General features: G+C 48.8%; 1 protein-coding gene across 4 annotated transcripts in view; it reads left to right on the top strand.

Annotated features, from left to right (window-relative positions):
- The window catches only part of ASTN2 (astrotactin 2), a 273,672-nt gene that overhangs the window by 123,410 nt on the left and 137,196 nt on the right, over positions 1-13,066 (top strand). For all 4 annotated transcript variants that reach the window (XM_072353116.1, XM_072353115.1, XM_072353114.1 and 1 more), the window contains 4 exons: positions 5,371-5,538; positions 12,421-12,505; positions 12,662-12,736; positions 12,835-12,972. In XM_072353116.1, the coding sequence (XP_072209217.1) occupies positions 5,371-5,538; positions 12,421-12,505; positions 12,662-12,736; positions 12,835-12,972 (466 nt within the window). The remainder of the gene's footprint in view (positions 1-5,370; positions 5,539-12,420; positions 12,506-12,661; positions 12,737-12,834; positions 12,973-13,066) is intronic.

The raw sequence follows: 13,066 nt of genomic DNA, 5'->3' as shown, positions 1-13,066 counted from the left end.
GTGTTCTGATTCTCCCAAGCGGTGACATTGGTGTTGCGTATTAATCTCGTGATGAGCAGCTGGTAGCTCACTGTGGCTCTATAGCATGTAGACTTTGCATGTCCTGTGTCTTGGCTGTGTTTTCTGTAGCCTGGGGGGATGTTTGGTCTTTGTGCTGGCTGAAAAAACCTCTTGCATTCACACACACTTGATGTTTCTTAGAGCTTATCATAACTCATCCATCAGATACGTGGAGGAGTGATCAGATTTAGGCAGGATTTCCCTGAACTCTCGTCCAGTATCTTGAGTGTTGCTGAAGAAGAGCCTCTGGCTGGAGCGTGGGAGTGGGGAGATAGGGAGCACTGAGGAGAAGCTGTGTTTAGATATCTGATCTGTGTCAGCTGTTGCTTGCCCAGATGCCTGCTGAAGACACAAACGTGCTGGTACTGGGCGGTTATGATGTCTTGATAACAGCACAGAGCAGGCAGGGTGGTTCCTTAGCTGTTGCAGTTGTGAGCTCCAGCCTGAGTCTCGCAGCAGTGAAGTTGCAGCACGTTTGCATGTGGGCGTTTGGGTTCCTTTTGGGTTTGAGAAAAGGCATCTGAGTGATCGCTTGCTGTATGAAAGGAAATACAGGCGTTCTTTGACAGAAGTTCAGCCCTGGTGAAATCTGGACTGATTTCCAAGAAAACTCAAAGAAAGAATCTGTCAGAATTCTCAAGCAAGTAACAATTTAACAATTAAAATGTAACCCCGCTCTTCCCACAGGAAAGATGCTTCTGTGCTGTAATTGCATACAGGTTTACGGTGCTAATTTGCTTCTGCTGCACCAAGTGGAGCACTGTGCCAATTGATGGCATTTATAATGCGTGGCCATGGGCTGGGCGGCCCACGGAGCTCACAAATCCCTTCTGGAGCTGAGCCCTGCGTGGTGGGAGCTGCCTTCAGTTTGGCTGAGAGATAAATAAATAGACAAGAAAATCGTGTGTAGAGGCTTTTGTGGTTTTAAAGGCTTACTAAACTTTCTGTTTAGGCGTTAGGTAAACAGAAGGGAATGTCTGGGGTGGATTTGAACACACGGCGATACTATCCTTAGTTTCCATTGGGAAGGAAGAATTAGAGATGTGACTTGGAAGAGCTGAAATTAGTCCAAAATTCTCAGGCTTTGTGCTGAGCAGAGAGCTGGAAAGCTGGGCTCTGTGTCAGTCTGTGGGTGCAGTCCAGCCCCAAGCCCTGTACCACTGCTTGGCTCACTGTATGCGTGTCCTGGGATCTGCATGTTTACTTGGTTCTTTGTTCAATTTCCTGAAAGCAAACTAAGGAGCAGAGTTCTTTATCCCATTGTGCAAGGATGGGAGAGCAAGAGCTGATCAACAGGAAGAGCTGATAGGGGAGGAGTTGTCTCTTTGGGGAATATTCTTTCAAGTTTTACAAGGAAAAGAAGATCTCCAAAGAAATCAAATCATCCTTTGTGCCTATAGGGGATAATCCTTCCTGTGGTCTTCAAAACAAGTAACGGGAATCTGTAACAGGATTATAATTGTGAGATAGTGTAGGGATGGATGCATTATTAGCAACCTGTCGTACGACCTCCTGCAGGGTTCTAACACCGAATACTAACTTTAGATGACAAGGAGTTTTGTTGTCCAAGATACAACAAATGGAGCAGAGAAGAAAGAAGGAGTGGAGGGAGGAAGAAACAGAAATTCTTCAAATATATATATATATATATATTTGATCTCTTCCCTCGGAAAAAAAAGAAAAAACACAGAGAGAAAGGAAAAACCAGCCCCTTTTGGCTGCCTTTTGGGCTCTTTGTTCTTTTCCCTTGTTATATATCTCTCTTCTGAGCTGTTTTATCCTGTTTTGTTCTGGCAAATGATTTTCGAAATGTCAAAACTTCAAGCCTCTTTTGTCACGGCTTAAGCAGTCCCAGTGAACTTTGAAGGAGACCTCAGCATGAGAGACATGAACTTTTGCTGCTGTCTTAGCCGGCCCGGCTTTGATCAGCATTGCAGAAGGAAAGGGGGGGAAAACACACGTGCAAAAACCCAAACAACGCAATCCCTTGAAGCACCAGCACTGTGTAGCCATGCACTGGGGTTCTCTTTAGGGCTGTGATGCCTATTTGCCTGGCTTCTGAGGCCTGTGCAGCTGCAGGGCTGCAGCCTACAGTGGGGTTGCTGGGCGGTGGTCCTGCTGTTATCAGCTTGACACCTCACCCTGCTTGCTTTACCCTCAGCATCTCTGTTTAAAAGAGGATTTTGCTCAGCTTTCGGCTGGGAATATCATGTAGTGCCTGTGGATTGTGCTGCCCTTGGGGTGCTGATGGGTAAATCTAGATAACCCGATTACAGAGCTACAGGTGAACCCCATTCCCCAAAGGGTGTTTCCAGCTGGGAGCTGCAGCTTCCCCCACCATCAACACAGGCAGTATCTGATCACCACCGCTGGCCCTATTTGTTTAGCTCTGCTGAAGGACCACGCATTAGACAAGACAGATCTGGCGGGTCTTTCTGACAAGCTAACCATGTTGGAAATGACACTTGCTTAGAAGATGTTTGTTCTTGGTGGTTTCTAAAAGGAGCTGCTATTCAGCTCTGCCCCTTTGTAGCTATTCAAGATGGTTTTGATAAGCGCGCGCCGGTGTCTTGTGAAACTGTTTTATGTCTGAGGGTTCTTTGAAAACAAAATTTGTGTAGAAAGGCTTTGAAATCTTCACAATTTGAGCTTTCGAAATGTTTGTAGAACTCCTTTTCCTGTTCTTTTTTGGTTTTTTTTTGGGGGGCGGGGTTTGTTGTTCTTTTCTGAAGCAAACTATGAAAGGATCGAGGTTGGGATTTTTGTTTCTCTTTTCAATGGGGAAAATTGTCTGTGGATGCATTTCAAATGGTACCCAGCTGAGCTGGGATGTGAGAGGTTTCCTGGCTGGAAGCAGCCCCCTCCCACCCTACACACTCCTCAGTAAGGAAGTGTTTACATTTAACCAGAACTATCCATTTCCCTGCTTTTTAATTGCTTATTTGTTTATTTTCTTTTTCTGAGGTGCAACAGTGTGTATAGAATAGAACAGGAGAAGGCACAATTTCCTTCCCAAATCTGTGTTGTTTTTCCTTTCTCCCAAACAAATTTACACCTGATCCATCAGTCCCACCCCCGAGGTCACCCTGATGTCACCTGCTGGATTCCCTCCACCCAGGTCCAGTGCCAGGACACTGCTGGCTCAAGTCAGCCTTGTCTTGAATGAAAACTAATTACACGACTATTTTATGTCTGATTTCCTTCTGTTGCTTTCACTCTGGCTCCATTTTAAATTGGACTGGGGTTCATTAAGGATTTAATCAGGAGCTGGTGGTTTTTGCTTTTGAGTCTTTGGGCGCAGAGGGACTTGTCTGTCACCGAACCTCCAAATGCACTTATGTGTTTCTCCAGCCACACTCATTACTAAGAAGCTATAAAAATAAGTAAGCAACCAGGACTGATGCTATAATAGATGTAAACACTCCCAATGGGTTCATGTTTCCATTTGGTTAAAAAAAAAAACACAAAATCCAATGACCAGTAATAGTTATCATTGGTTTTTAAAGCTGTCTTTAAATATTGATGGAAAAGAAGGATAATTAACAGAAAAAGTTAGGCAGCTCTAGGGTCCTTCTTTGTGCTGGGTGCTACAGTGCTTTCTGCAGTTGCCTTGTGGCTGATGGAGATGTCTCCTGCAGCCTGGTCATCCAGCCCCTGCCTCACTGGTCCCCAGTGCAATTGTGTGCTGTAGCTCTGTGTTATTTGCGTGTACGCTCATCAACGTGGCTTCAACCCTCAACTATGAATGTAGAGATGCATCTGTGTTATCGGTGTAAGTGTGAGAGATTGAAATTCACATGAAATTAGGGCCTGGCTGTTTATGGTGTTGTGATCTCAGGATGCCTGGAAATGGGGTTGTTCGCTCAAAAGCCTGACTTCAGGTTTTGCTTCTTTATCTTCCATGTGGATAACGTGGCACAGCATGAGGTTGAGGCAAACTCCTTCCTGCTCAACCATCATCAGTTCTCATTCCAAAGGAATCACGTGGGGTGGCTGCTGCTATGTCTCTTTTGTTTTGCTTTTTTCATCCCTTGGCTTTCATTGAGCTGAGAAGTTCTGCAGCTCTCAGTATCGTACTTAGACATTATTTTTCCAAGTGGTTTAAGCCTTCAAGTTTCAAGAAAATACACCCTGGATCTGTAGAGTTCTTGAGTAATCACAAAGGAAGATTTGAATCTTCAGATAGTGCTTGCAAAGCTTGCCCCTATTTCCAGTCCTAGCACTTAAAAGAAAGGTGCCTGCCAGCTCCTGGGCTACCTGGCCCACTCCTCCTCTTTAAAGGTTTCTTCTCCCCTATTTTTAGAGGCTTTTACCTGGGTAACTTTTGCAAAGCACCTCGTAATGGCAGAGGCTTTTTGGCTCCCCTCTGATCTGTGCAGCACTATTATGGAGGCAGTCTTATAATCAATGTAATTGAAGATCAGAGTTAATGAGGACCTCTGTGCCTGCAAAATCCCCCAAGCGATGCTGGGCCTCAGATGTTAGATAAGGAAATGATTGGGCTGAACTGAAAATCTATTTGGCTAATTAGATGATGCATATTCCCAGATGCCAGTGGGGGAAAAATACATTTCACAAAAATAAACGTAAGATTTTGTAAGAAAAAGGGTTTGGTTTTTTTTGCAGGAATTTACTTCTGACTCTCAGGAGGGAAAGTGCAGGGAAGTTTTTTCTGATAGAAGCTGTGTTGGGTCAGTTCACGTGCCTTGAGCTGGGAGACATGAAGCAGGGACAGCCCAATGGACTGCTGCCCTCTCCCATCCTGGTCCTGGGATCTGGCTGACTGGTAGACATCGTCTGCATTAGCTGGGAAAGCGATGCTCCGATCCTATGGATCAGAGTAATTGCATCTTGTACACATTCCTGCAGAGACGTAGGAATCAAATCCAGCATTTTGTGACAGGGAGTGTCCATTCACTGTCCGTTTTCATAGACGTGCAGTAGGAATGAAAGAGTGCAAATAGACTGAATAATCTATCAGAGAGGAGAGCCTGTAACTGCAGGCCTTTGAAGTTCTGCTGCCTCACGTATAGATTCCTCTGTACCTTATTTAGAGTCACAGAATGCCTTGGGTTGGAAGGGACCTCAAGGATCATGAAGTGCCAGCCCCCTCACCACAGGCAGGGCCAACAACCACCACATGTAATAACATCCCAGGCTGCCCAGGTCCCCATCGAACGTGGCCTTGAACACCTTCAGGGATGGGGGCTAAGATAGCTCTGTTCCTTCTTGCAGCATGCTCCCTTTTGGCATGAAATGCTTTTCGTTTCCTTTTTATACTTGCCTAACACACTTCTTTTCCACTCTTAGGCAGCAGCTTCGTTGTGAGTGAGGGGAGCTACCTGGACATCTCCGACTGGCTGAACCCAGCCAAGCTGTCCCTTTACTATCAGATCAATGCCACGTCTCCCTGGGTGAGAGATCTCTGTGGCCAGAGGACCACCGATGCCTGTGAACAGCTGTGTGACCAAGAGACAGGTAAGGGAGACCTGGGGAGAGAGAAAACCTTGTAGAGGCTGGAGGTGTGTGGGAGGTTTATCTCTGGGGATGTCAATACCTACATGGCTCACCCATGCCTGGCATCAGGGCAGAGTACAAGCAGGGTATGTCGTGGTGACCTTCATTCACAAGGCATTAAGCAGCTGAGTGCCAGGATGGAGATTAGAAATGGTGGACTTGTCAGTTCTTTTCCCTTCAGTGCTTCTGCCCATTGTGATCTAGTGCTGATCTCTTCTCTACCTTGTAGAGCTACAGCAACTACACCTATCTACTAGTTAGGTCTTTCCTAACTTACAGATGAGCTTTTTGCTGCGTGCTTTGCTTGCACACGGATCTGCAAGCCTGCTGTGCTGAGGCTTTACTGGGTGTGGGGCCACCTTCCTTTTGGCCCCGTGCTCCTGGGTGATACGTGGGGACCTGCAGTGAGCTGGGAGCACAGAAAACAGCAAAAGTGCAACAAGGAAGTGATGGGGGTCTGCATGGTGAGAAGTTTCCATGCCAGGCTGGGAACAGATCGTAATTCCATGATGCACAGCATGTATTTTTAGATTTATATTTATTAATGTCATTCTATTTTTAAGGGTGATTTATTTTTATCACCACGAGAGAGAGAGGTTTTACAAGGGGACATAAATCCTTTCTAGATTTCAACCTTTCCAGGTCAGGGATTTTATCGTTGCTGTGAGCATCTAGAGGAATGGGTGTGGGGGGTTTCCCTGCCCTCCCTCCTCTCTGGATGGGAGAGGAGAGGTGCTGGGCCAGGTTTTGTCTGGTGTAGGACACGAGTGCCCTGAAGGTTTCCCTTATGAGGAGCAGCAGGGCACCCCCTGAGGTGCTTCAGTGTGTTTACAGCCATTCTGCTTTCAGTCCCCCTGTTTACAGCCATTCTGCTTTCAGTCCCCCTTGGAGGCCACTCTCTTCTTCAATGAATGCCTTGTCCCAAAGCTTTCTCTCTCCAAGCTGTATGCAGACCACCTCCACCTCTGTGAGAGGACTCATCCTCAGCAGCAGTGCCAGGAATTGCTGGCACAGGTTTGTGGACAGAATCCACCAGGTCACACGTGCTGTCTGGTGATGCTCAACCTCTCACTCCTCCCTGGGCTGAAGACCTCTTTTGGGTTGGAGTTTTGTCCCATCTGTCCGTGCAATGCACTGATTCGTAACCAAAGCCACAAGTGCTGCTTCAGTATGAATAACAACCCACACTGAAAACCATGGCTCGGAAACGCTAGGAAATGCCAAAACACATCTTGCTTGCCTGACCTTAATTTGCTTTCCCTTGTGTCTTCGCAGTGTGACTCATTCTTTAATTAAATGATTGCTGCCCTTGACAGATTCCAAGCCCTCACTGCAAAGCACCAGCTCATCAGAGCTTTTCAGGGAGAGCACCAACATCTGCACAGGAGCAGAATATCATCTGTGGCTTTGGGTGAGCTGGGTGCCTCTCCTGCCTCTATCCTCAGCCTCACACAGTGTGGATAACATGCTCCAGAGCTGCGCCTTGGTTGGGTTTTCCAATGGACGTCGCATTCATGCCAATGCTCTGAGATGCTTTTTCCTACAATGAAAGAGTGCTGTTTTTGTTCATTCACCTCCCTTACAGGTGCCGGTAACATTTATGAGGGCATCCTATTTTTTTGGTGGCATATGCAAATCCTGATTTGTGAGCACAATTACCTGCTTTGTATGCACAAAACTGATTCACTTGCACATTCTGTGGGCATCGCTTAAGAGACCTGCTGGAGAATTAGTCCCTTAGGGCCAAACGCTGGAAAAAACAGCCTCTGATTCTGTGCTGTCAGGCTTGCCGGAGCAGTGGCATAAATGAGATGGATCGCTACCTTGATTAGCAGGTGCAAGTGCGTTGATTTTTTTTTCCCATCCATAAATCAGGCACTTACCCGTTAAAGCTGTCTTCTATGCATTCACAATTGATTGCACCCACCAAACAATAGGCGCACGCTTGTAAGAACCCAATTAGATGTGGCAGCAAAAGGTCTTTTTCTAGAAATTGGCAGGGGGAAAAGAGAAAAAAAAGGGTTTCCATCATCTTCCAAATGGGTGAGTTCATCACTGGGGCTGCAGGTGGATCTGCTGCCCTGCTAGGACAGGGCACTTGTGGGTGGGAAGCAGATGGAAGTCATTGTTAAACGTAGCCTTTCTTTAAAGGCACTTGTTAGAGGGGGTTTGGAGGTTGCAGAGCAGGACATGTAAATCAGCAGATGACCAACCTTGGTGAGGGGGTACCCGTGTTTATGGAAACAGCCATTTTTCGCCAATAGTTCAATTTAATATCATACGGCTTTTGTGCGCATCGAGTAATATTTGTTTGTTCTCATGAACTTGTGCTATTTTCGCTGTTGGAAGATCCTAGTGTCTTTATTGACTTTGACTTTCATAAGATGAGGTTCTGTCTCTCTAAGGTATGTAGTTTAATAACTTGGTCAAAACTCACATAATATGCAATTGCTTTTCATGCGGCGGCGCAGCTTGCCTTGCGCACCAAGCAGGGCAGGAGGCAGTTAACTCCCAAGCTAACTGCTTGGGGCTGTGGTGTTAGACATAAACAGCAATCAAAATGCATGCCCGCGAGGGGGCTGAGTTAAGGTTATCTGTGCTGTCTTTGCACTCTCATTTTCTGCCATTAGAGTGTTTAATCCTGCAGCTGCTAATGTTCCTGTAATGGCATTTCTGAGCTTGTCTAGAGGCTGTGGAGAGGAGGGAAGGGAGGGAAGCGCTGTGGCTGGAGGTGTTCCTGGGCACATCTTGCCTGCTTGGCCCGTCCAACCAGCCCTGGTGGCTGACTTTGGCAGTGTCAGCCCAGAAGGTGATGGCTGGGCTCTGCAGAACACCTTTGGGTGCTGCCTGCTCGGGACCTTGCAGCAGCCGTGCACGTGCGCCCATGGGGAGCTTCCTCAGCTGTGCAGCTTAGGGGCTTAGCAAATGATAATGAGAATAATATCTGTGTTGAGCATAAACCCAGGCACAATCCTCACAAGTTAGGTTTGCTCTCAAGTGCTTTGATGCATCCGGGCAAGGAGAATGACTTGCAGTGGGGGGAAGGGAGGGTGTCTGTAGTGTTGATTCCATATTTTCCCTCTGCATCTGTAGCAGAGCTGAGCCCTCTGCCTCCCCTCTCAGCCACCTCGAGCTGCCCCTCATGTCTGTACCAGCTTGATGCTGCCCGTGTGCTGCAGTGGAGGATCTCTGGGGGTCTGCTGGTCATCCTGCCTCATGGTGGCTGTGTTCCTTTAGAGAGGAAGAAAATAATCAAAGAGAAAGAAAGTTTGTCCTGATAGGAAAGAGTTTTCCTTTCTTGTTCCTCGAGAGCTGAACAGCTTTTAGTGAATTTCTCATCAGGATTAAGCAGAGTTTGGAAAATGCCACCGCCAAAGGCCAGGAGCTGCAGATAATGAGGGTGGAAGAGAAACTTAACAGAGCTGGGAGCTGCTGAAGAGTCACGGCCTCAGCTGGGCCAGTCCTGGCTACAGCAGCTGCTTTCTGAGGACCCCTCACTTGTCCATTGAATTTAGGAATTTAATGATCCATTAAGACCATTTTTATCCTTTCTGTGTTGAATTTTCTCAGATTCTCTGCCATCCCACAGGGTTGCAGCAACCCATTTAAAGAAGGGTTTTGTAGAGGTGCCTTTTTAGCTTCCCACTCAACCACACCTGTATCAATCAGATACCCGTGCCAACCCTTGTGCACGTGTGCACTGTGCCTGTCCCTGGCCAGCTCATCCCCTCCATCGTGGCTGCCAGCCAAGGACAGGAGCAATGCATGCAGTGTTGAGGTGATGGCAGAGACTGAAGGGCCAGGCTGTGCTCTGGAATGAGCCCTGCAGCCTCCTGCCTGCACCCAGGGTGCAAGTTGTGCTGCTGGGAGAGGTACCCACAGGGCCAGAACTTGTGCTGGGATCCCCAGGGCAGAGGCACAGTCCCTGATTCCATGAGTAGAGGTTCTGCTGCCTGCAAAGAGCAGCTTCCTCAGGAGCACAGGGACTCTGGGAGCCTCTGCTATGTGCCAACTGGAGGATTAGAGGGATCCCACAGCATTATCACAGCAGATCGCCTCGCCCTAACGAGGATAACAGGATTACCAGCACGCTGGCGCAGGAACACTTGGCTGCATTGCACTCATGCAGCCTGGCTGTGCTGCTCTGTGGATAAGCAAGGAGATGGCTGGGGGATGTTTTTGCGTCAGGAGCAGAAATGTGGCGTGATGAGTGAGACAGGAGAAACCTTTTAGCTTCCCGTGTAGATGTTTAGAAAAGAGCTGAAGCTCTCATTGCGCTGGTCTGGGTGCAGCTGGAAGGCTGCTGTTAGGCCTTTGCACCAAGGTCCTGTGTGTTTTCCCTCTGCCATAGGAGGTCAGGAGCACAGTGGGGGTTCAGACAGGCTTCTCTCCTTTTGGGAATGAGTGAGCCATGGGACAGCCCTGAATCAAAAGCTGCTGGTGCAGAAGATGCTGCTTGGGCTGCAGAGTGCTCCTGTGCTGCTTCTGCATGAAGTGTACCAACATACGGAGCCCTGTTTGCCCACCTCCTCCATGCTCTGGGTCCTGCTCCTCTTCCCAGTTGCAGCAGTAGTGCTGGATCAAGGCATGGCTCTGCGTGCCACTCAGTGCTGCTTTGATCTCTGTGCTTTCTCGGTTCTCTGCCAGCACTGTGGACATGAAAGCACAGCAGGAGGAGGCTGTGAGACGTGTCAGGGGGCTCTGCATGCATCCTGCAGCTTCTGCAGCCCTGGAGACTCTGTGCTCCCTGCCATCAGCCATGGCTGGGCAGTCTGATCCAGCCTGATTTGTAGGCTCTGAATTCAAAGGAAGACAAGTGGCCTCAGCATCAGTGTTTGCACCATGTGCACAGCACGGGTCGGTGTCTGCAGAAACGGGCACAGAAATCACACTGAGATCAGGATATTTTGGGGGGGGGCTGAAGGAAGAGGGTGCTGGTGGACTCAGCCCTGCACAGCATCCCTGCTGCGTGGCGCTCCCACTTCCCAACACAAACCTCCCCATAAACCTTCCCAGTAGAGCCTCCAGCGCTGGCTGTAGCTGTTGAAGCTCTAGGATTGAAGTCAATAAAATCAATATTTCTGCAGGTTGATAGAGTTCCTCCTTCCGACGCCGAGCTGCTTCAACTGTAAACAAACTGGCGGACAAAATAAACACATCGTGCTGTGGGAAAGGGGTTAACGGCCCTGGCACCTGCAGCCATCAATAACCGAGGTGGTGATCAGGCTGTTGGATGCCAATCTCTGTGGGTATTGGTTTTTTTTTCCCCCTTATTTGCTCTAATTTCTATGGCAGGCTCAGGAAGTGAGCCGGTGCCCCAAGACTCCCTGCTCTGCTTTGCAAGCACTCTGAGATGTCTCTCATTTGCAGATCATATATTTGTTATGTAATAAGGGCTGGGAATTAATGATCCACGGCGTGGCTGGGGGAACTTGCGTACTAAGCACCCAGGGAAAGAAATAACTTTCCTTTTTTTTTTAACTCACTGATGGAGCCATTAGGACATACAGTTCTTGTCATCAGACCGCCCTGGGCCAGGCAGGCTGCAGCATGGTGAGCTGGAGCAGCTCACCCCATCTCCTTCCCAGCTCCTTCCCTTTGGAGAAGTAATGCTCCTGCCTCTCCCGTTATGAATCATGAGGTTAGCAGCTTTTGACAGATCATAAATCAGTGCTTGGAAGTCACTAGGACAAATCCCAGGACATTTAATCTTTAATATTAGACGCGTTTAAAGCGGTGAATATTTCATGAAGGTGCTGTTGCATTTTAGCACATCATTAGCTGTCTCTTTCTTTCCCCCCCCCCCCCCCCCCTTCTCTTTCCCTACCTCCCCTTTTCCAGACATCTCTTAGAATCTCGTGGGCTGCACCCCCGTTTCGTTCCCTCCTGACAATAAAGCTCTTTACTGTAATCCCTGCAAGACATGCTGAGCTCTGATGGGGACTGAGGTGCACACAGTCCCTGCCCACCTGCAGCATTGCTGGTGCTGGGGGCTCTCCTTCCCTGCCATCCTTCTCTTTGTGGTCCCCCCTGCTCTGCCCCAGGGCTTAAAGCCCAGCAATGAGGAGCAGCACAAAGCGAGGCAGAAGGAGTGGGAGAAGTAATCGACAGATGCTTGTAACAAAACTCCACGTGCTAATCCAATTCATCTTTTGATTTTTGCTGTTTCTTGCTCCGGGTTATATATTCATACTGAAAGAAGGATCGATCTGGGCCAAGCTCAGGTCTGTGCTCCTGCTGTCAGCAGGGTGTAACGGGGGTGGGAGCCCCTTGGCATGGCAGAGGCTGGAGGCCAGGAGGGGAGGAAGGTTGGTACTTCTGTGCTGAGTGGGCCAGGGGGTTGCAGAGTGAGCTGCACATATGGGGTGGGGGTTTGCTGTCCTGGAGAGATTCTGGTGTCATGCTGAGCTTCCTTGGAGGCCATCAGGCAGGGCTTGGCTGGGTCTGGAGAGCTGCAGGGATGCACATGGGTTGGGGTCAGACATCTTGCTTTGTTGCGTCACATCTCCAGAAACACATCATGTAACCTTGTCAGAAAAGTCAAAGCCTCATAGAATATCCCAAGCTAGAAGGGGCCCATAAAGATGACTGAGCCCAGCTCCTGGCTCCACACAGCTCCATCCCAAACCCTATGTCTGAGAGCAGTGTCCCAGTGCTCACTGAGCTCCAGCAGCTTGGGGTCATGCCCACTGCTCTGCGAGCTGCGCCATGCTCACCGCTCTCTGATGCAGAACCTTTTCCTAACCTTTTCCCAGCTGACACAGCTCTATGCTGTTCTCATTGGAGCAGCCAGCGTGATGCTTTCTGCACAGGAAGGTCTCACGTGTCCCTGGTCTCTTGCAGGGGAGTGCAGCTGTCATGAAGGCTATGCCCCGGACCCCATGCATCGTCACCTGTGTGTGCGCACTGACTGGGGGCACAGTGAAGGGTGAGTGGAGCTGTGCCTCTGTGCACAGCAAGCTGGCTTCATGCTGGGCTCAGCTCCTTTCCTTGTGACCTTCATCATTCTCACCAGAGACCTGGTGGTGCTGCTGTCCTTGCTGGGGGATGTGACTCAGCTTCTCTCTCCCTCTTGGTCTCCCAGGCCATGGCCCTACACCACACTTGAGAGAGGATACGACTTGGTCACAGGAGAGCAGGCACCGGAGAAGATACTCAGGTGGGTTGGGTAGCATTCAGCTTGTCTGTTTGAGTTGGAAGTCCCACCATTCACTGTGGATTCTGTATTCCTATATGACATGTTTGTCCCCATTCCAGGTCCACATATAGTCTGGGACAAGGCCTGTGGCTGCCTGTCAGTAAGAGCTTCGTGGTGCCTCCCGTGGAGCTCTCCATCAATCCTCTTGCCAGCTGCAAGACAGATGTTCTGGTGACAGAAGATCCGGCAGATGTCAGGTAGGAAACAGGTTTCTCATTTTGCTCGTGCTTGAGTGGCTAGAATGGACTTGAAATTGCTACTGAGGATTCAGTCATTTTTATAACAAGTTTG

Source organism: Excalfactoria chinensis, chromosome 18 (genome assembly GCF_039878825.1).
Source record: "Excalfactoria chinensis isolate bCotChi1 chromosome 18, bCotChi1.hap2, whole genome shotgun sequence".
Taxonomy (NCBI): Eukaryota; Metazoa; Chordata; class Aves; order Galliformes; family Phasianidae; genus Excalfactoria; species Excalfactoria chinensis.
The sequence above is the reverse complement of the archived record's forward strand: the minus strand, read 5'-3'. Positions and strand labels throughout refer to the sequence as shown.